This window comes from Phragmites australis, chromosome 15 (genome assembly GCF_958298935.1).
Source record: "Phragmites australis chromosome 15, lpPhrAust1.1, whole genome shotgun sequence".
Lineage (NCBI taxonomy): Eukaryota > Viridiplantae > Streptophyta > Magnoliopsida > Poales > Poaceae > Phragmites > Phragmites australis.
In genome coordinates this window covers 1,116,564-1,122,879 of record NC_084935.1, presented here as the reverse complement: position 1 = coordinate 1,122,879, position 6,316 = coordinate 1,116,564, and the positions used below count along the sequence as shown (strand labels likewise).

The 6,316-nt window shown below is 47.4% G+C and overlaps 1 protein-coding gene across 1 annotated transcript; it reads left to right on the top strand.

Annotated features, from left to right (window-relative positions):
* The first annotated feature begins 795 nt into the window (after window positions 1-795).
* LOC133892340 (CBL-interacting protein kinase 29-like) lies at window positions 796-3,620 on the top strand. The gene has a single exon (XM_062333045.1). It carries the CDS (start codon window positions 952-954, stop codon window positions 2,248-2,250), a length of 1,299 nt encoding a protein of 432 aa, XP_062189029.1. The 5' UTR covers window positions 796-951; the 3' UTR covers window positions 2,251-3,620.
* The last annotated feature ends 2,696 nt before the right edge of the window (window positions 3,621-6,316 follow it).

The following is a 6,316-nucleotide window of genomic DNA, read 5'->3' as shown; positions in this document are numbered from 1 at the left end:
TTATTATAACAATCAAATAACTAAATGAAGAGTCCATGTAAAATACAATTAATCAATAGTGAAAATTTTAATAAAAATAAAAAAATAAAATTCTTACTAAGATAATAAATTAAGAAGCAACATGTATCATAAGGTCGTCACATCAAGCAACAGCGGGCAAGGCATAACACGTGTTGGAAATAATGCATATAAATGGAACATTGCAAAAGAACTTATTTTTTCATCAAATAACCTAGGGTTGAAATAATTTTAGAAATTATTACAACATATAAGAGTAATATTAGTGATTTTTCTCAGATTTTTGAGAATTTATTTGAGGCCTTAAAAATTGATAGAAGCTCTAAAAATAGCACTTTTTAGATTTTTTTTAATTTTGAAACCTGCACGGGTTATTGAGGTGAATACTTCTAAAATGAATTCATCATGAATTGTAGGAACTACAGAAAAAGTTTCAGAAATTCTAGAGTACGACAATCCTACTGTCTAAATAGAGAAAGAAGGAAAAAAAATTAAAATCATGTCAGGTACTATTCATCAAACACGTCCGCTCCACGCGTAAAGGCACCGGGGCGGACGTCAGTGTGGCTAAATTGGTCACGTCATACAAATTATCATGACCAACTTAGAGTCACGCCAAAAAATTTAGCGTGACAAAATGGACTATTTCCTATAAATTAATTTCCCCTCATGCTATTAATAAAATATTAGTTTAAAAAGTACTAAAATAAAAAAATCCCGCGTCTCCTCCCCCGCCGCGGCCACCGCACGCGCCATACATAAGCACCGGCACTGCCGCGCACGAACACCCCAACTCAAACTGCCAAGCCGCAAAGCCTCCTGGTTTCCAGCAGCAGCCCGCATCATCGCTCTCGCCTGCTAGACAAAAAAGAAAATTCCCTCGTCGCGCCCGTCCACTACGACGGCGCCGGACGAGCAGACGCCGCCGCCACGATGCCGACCGCCACCGGCTCCGTCCCATCCACCGCGGTGGGAGCGGGAGAGGAGGTTGCCGCCGGGACGGTGCTTCTTGGAAGGTACGAGCTCGGCGGCCTGCTTGGCCGCGGTGCGTCCGCCAAGGTGTACCTCGCGCGCGACCTCCTTACCGGCCGCTCCGTCGCCATCAAATCGTTCCCCAACCCCCGCGGCGGGGGTTGCGAGGACGGTCGCCGTCTGGTGGCCATTGAGCGGGAGGCAGCCATTCTCCGCCGGCTGCGCCACCGCCACGTGGTGCGCCTTCACGAGATCCTAGCGACACGGAAGAAAGTCCACTTCGTTCTTGACCTTGCCGCCGGGGGAGAGCTGTTCTCCCTCGTCGACGCCTCCGGCCGCATGACGGAGGACCTCGCCCGCCACTACTTCCGGCAGCTCATCTCCGCCGTGCGGTACTGTCATGCACGCGGCGTCTACCACCGCGACATCAAGCCGGAGAACCTCCTCCTCGACGAGGCCGGCGACTTAAAAGTCGCCGACTTTGGACTCGGCGCCGTCGCCGACGGCAACCTCTGCCACACCCTCTGCGGCACCCCCGCGTACGTCGCGCCGGAGATCCTATCGAGGAAGGGGTACGACCCGGCCAAGGTGGACATCTGGTCCTGCGGCGTGGTGCTTTTCGTGCTCGCCGCGGGGTACCTCCCCTTCAACGATGCCAGCCTCGTCAACATGTACCGCAAGATCTACGCCGGCAAGTTTCGGTGCCCGAGCTGGTTCTCGCCGGCGCTCCGCGGCCTGGTTCGCCGCATCCTGGACCCCAACCCGGACACCCGCATTGACACGGCCGGCATCCTGAGCCACCCGTGGTTCTGTGACAGCGCCAGCGACGACGAGCTGGCCCGCCTCATGCGTGGCCACGAGGAGGAGGCCTGGTTCAAGCCCGAGTTCAAGGAGGACATGGCTCGCGCCATGACCGCGTTCGACATACTGACCTTCTCGCCGGGCTCCGACCTCTCCGGTTTATTCGGCGCCGGGCCGGGCAAGGAACGTGTGTTCGTCAGCGAGCCCGCAGGCACCGTGCTAAGCCGCGTCGAGGACGCCGGGAGGAAGGAAGGGTACCGTGTGAGGAGGGAAGGGAAGAGGGGCACCGGGCCGGTGTACGTGGAGGAGGAAAGCGGCGGCATCGTCGCAAAAGTCAGCGTCTTCAAGCTCGCCGACACGGTATCTGTGGTCGAGGTCGTGAAGGGCGACGGCGCGGAGGCCGTGCTGTTCTGGAAGGACCGGCTCGAGCCGGCCGTGAAGCCCCCGGCATTGAACTGAGCTGCCGAGGGTGAAGCCGCGTGCCGTCGCCGTCGCGCTACTGCTGCCAGCGCTTGCTTGGATTTGTTTCAGTACAAGTGATGTTTACATCATTACATGTTGTGATTATTTTGGTTCCTTGACCCGCGTTCATGCGTTGTATGGTGCCTGTCGCACTCTGTGAGCACTAGGCACGATTTGGTGTCTGGCCGGTGAAATAATCTGTATAAATACTCCATGAAGAAGCAAAAATTCGAGCGATGTTGAGAGCCGAGACAAAACAAAACAGTCTTCATCACATCAGGCTCAGATCAGCGCTTTGGATTGACGGCACGACTAATCCTGCCGCCTGTCGTTCGCGCGAAGAGCAAAGCAGCCGGGAGTAGCATGTGACCCGATGACTGAAATTCTAAAAATCCATGGCCAAAAGGTCCCGGAATTGCAAGTCAAATCAAACCTGCCCTTAAGAATTCACCGCTTGCCGGATGTTTATCTTGCAGGTCGGGTCGTGGAAAGTACCCGGGGTCAACTGCGGTGCTCACCATCACGCGTACCGGCATCGGAGCTTCGGAGGGGCTCCACCGTGCCGTCTCCTATTCTTCGTCGTTGCCTTGTCACTCACTTCTCAGCTGGAGTACTGGCCAGTCTACCATATGTGATGAGTGATGATAGAGCATGGGAGAATCCCCCATGGATGTCCGTGCTCTGGAGCCTGGCGATGATTAGTGGAGTACATGCTGCCTGGTAACAACGCCATGTGCCTCGGTTGTTGGATACATAGGACGATCTGACGGTGCCGGCCGCTTGGATCAATGAGCCTACCTCCACTTGCCCAGTCCTTTCTAGGACGAGGGGACAGGGGAGGGTGGGACGTGACATGGAGAAAACAACGGCGGCGCAGCCGCCGGTCCGTTTCGTTTCGTCCGAGCTGGACGGTGATGCTTCCGCGCTTTTACTGTGGACCGCTGTCGGGATCATCGGCTGAGCAGCAGCCTGGTGCCGTGCGCGGGAAGTGACCGCGATCGGGCGAGCTGAGAAGTTCAAACGGTACAGGTTTGATTGCTCGATCCGTGATCGGGATAACCTTCATGGCGACAGGCGGCACCGCAGCAGGCTGGCAGGTTGACGAAATGCCTGGTTTCCCCATCGTTCCTTTCAACTGATTTCACAGTCGAGACAGAGAGAGATGACAGGACGAGTTGGAGAAACGAGATAAGGGAAAGGATTTACGAGAGGCCGTACAAAAGCTATGTGGCTTGCTCCTCCTGCTACCCATTGTTGGATAATCACGGTGGATCGATACATGTTGACCTCACCTATCGAACTCAACATCTCCGAAACGAGAACTGTATACGTCCATAATGCCACGAATTTAGCAGTTCTTTGACCAACTGTCCACCGGATGTTTCGTGGCCAACTTTTATCCAACTGCCTAGACAACAGGGGCGGATCTTCCTTTGGTCTCCATGCAGAGGAAGGGGGAGATAGAAGGGAGAAGAAGGGGAGAGAAAGAACAGGAGATGAGTTCTTTAACCGTCCATTCTGCCTCCGTTATATTTAGACAAAAATGCCTATCTGCCTATTATATTAATATTTGAAGAGAAAAATGAGTCATGTTCGCTCTCAAACATATAAATTACTATGTTAATCGGAAAAAATCTAAATCACTTATTATTATAAACATCTAGATTTAATTAAAGAGTTCATATCAAATATAATTAATAATTAGTTAATTTCAAAATTAAAAGATATAGAAAATTAGCATCTCGATTTCTATACGGATTGGAAAACAAAATATATAAATAAAGAATCCAAATAAAGTAAAATTAATAATAATTAAAATTAGGGTTAGCATAAAAAAAGAAAGATCTATATCAAATATAATCTTAGAAAAAATCAAATTATTATAAAAATAAAATACCTAAATAAACAGTCAATATAAAATACAAATAATTATTATTAAGAAATACTATGTAACTCAAGGTCATCGTATTAAGCAGATATTAGGCAAAACAAAACATGTAGATAAGTCAAATATTTTTTAAGTTTGGTTGTGCTTCCTACACCTAACACATGATTTTGATGGTTGATCAAAAGATATATGAATTGAATCAATATATGTATACGATTTAGGTATAAATTTAAAGCATAAATAATTTTCTCACTTCGAACGTGACACTGACGGTGAGCCAAGGTATAAAATAGATTCGTTCCGTCCCACTCACCAAACAAATATTTATATATAAATAGAATCATCTTATCCTTAAATATATAAATATAATTATTTTATTCCACTTACTCTCCAAAGGCACTAACTTTAAGATGCAACCAATTTTCACGGTCCCCTCTTCGTAGCCTCCATTATTGTACTGTCCTTGCCATAACCATCGGTTCTTATCGATCCGCCACTCACCTCTCACCATCGATGGGGGCAAATCAAAATGATGATCGATCGAAATGCCGCTGCTCGTGTTCCGTCAATTATTGGCGTGCTGCTGCCCCATGGCCACAAGTATGAGGAGGGCAGATGAAGTGATAAAAAGATGTGGTGATGAAGTGATGCTGCTGACGCATCGGGGATTCCTTGGTTCTTGATCGATCCATGTTTCAGACTGCACTGAGTTGGACAGTGTACAATTCGAGCTTGTGAGTGAAGTACTTGTGGCAATGTGATCCATGTGGCAGGATGGAACTCGTCAGCTACCGCCCTTGGCCATGATTGGGCAATGTTTATTCTGGGAAATAAGAATCGAAAATGGCGGGGGGGGGGGGGGGGGGATACTAGGCCCTTGTTTTCTCAAGTGTCAGTGACAAACAAACTCTCAAATTGTCATTACTTGGAGCTAATGAGTGTGTTTGATTAGCTCAGTGATGGTGGTCGGCCAATGGTTGCTTACGATCGAACCAATGGTCTGCTGAAATCAAATGTGCCAGCGTGATGTTCAACTCCTTTTTTCTCAAATAAAAGGCTATATATCAAGCCTTACTCTATGGATGATAACACATCAAGAAACAAGTTCATAGATGAATCCATTCGAGCTCCAAGTTTCTTGTTCACTAGCACTCCCTCCAAACCTGTGGTAAATATTCCATTTTACGTTACTCCAAACACGACACTTACAAAAAGGCTTCCGAAAACATGACACATGCTGAGTCAAAATGCAAAACGTTTGTTTGTCTTCTTATAAAGAGAAGATCCTGATGGCTGAAAATTTGGAGTGGAAGGGATGATTACATACACAGCTTTGTTCTCTATGTCACTCCACAAATAAGGACGTCACCCATCTTGCAAAAAAATATTCCTATACAAATTAAGTATGACATTTTCTCTCTCTTTAGGTTGGTTGGAGTGACCTTCTGCTCTAACTAACCATACTAGTGTCCACTTATGGTGATGACACGCACGTATTAAGATTGCAAGGAAAGACAGACGGGAGTTTAATGACTGTTTTGTACTTTTGGTGGAAAGTTTAGAAGGAAAGAAATTGACACATTTTCGAGGTCCAGAGCCGGAAGCGGTGGCAAGTTTGGCGAAAATGAACATTGATCAAAGGAAGAGGGCGTGATTGGAGTAGTTTTTGTCATTTATTTTTGGCGCTGCATGTTGTAGTCTTTAGTACCTTCGTATGCCGTATCTTTGAGTAGTGTTGCCCTTATGAGTGCGTAGCTGTCTCGAGGGATTCTTCTGTGTCGTGTGGTTTTTAGATGCATATTATGTCTCTGGTTGTTTTGGTCGGAGTTTGATGGTGTTAAATCTCTCTTTCTTTAAATAAAATATGGCAATCCACTTACCGTGGTTCTTAAAAACAATGTGGTATACAGGTTGTCAGGTCAGACGATACGGTAGGTTGCCGGTCTCCATCTTGCCTGATAGAGAGTGCCAGCTGACGTTCCCAGAAGCAGATAATACGTAGGCTGGCATATTTTGCGAATTCAGAAACCTTGGAGATACAAATTTACAAAGGGGAAAGGGATATGGTAGAGCTGCCGATAGATAAGACCAAATTTCGTGTGGGCAACATGCTTCTTGCAAAGAGCGGGATGTAAATCCGAATACAGCACCTGATCTCTTGCCTTCATGTACGGC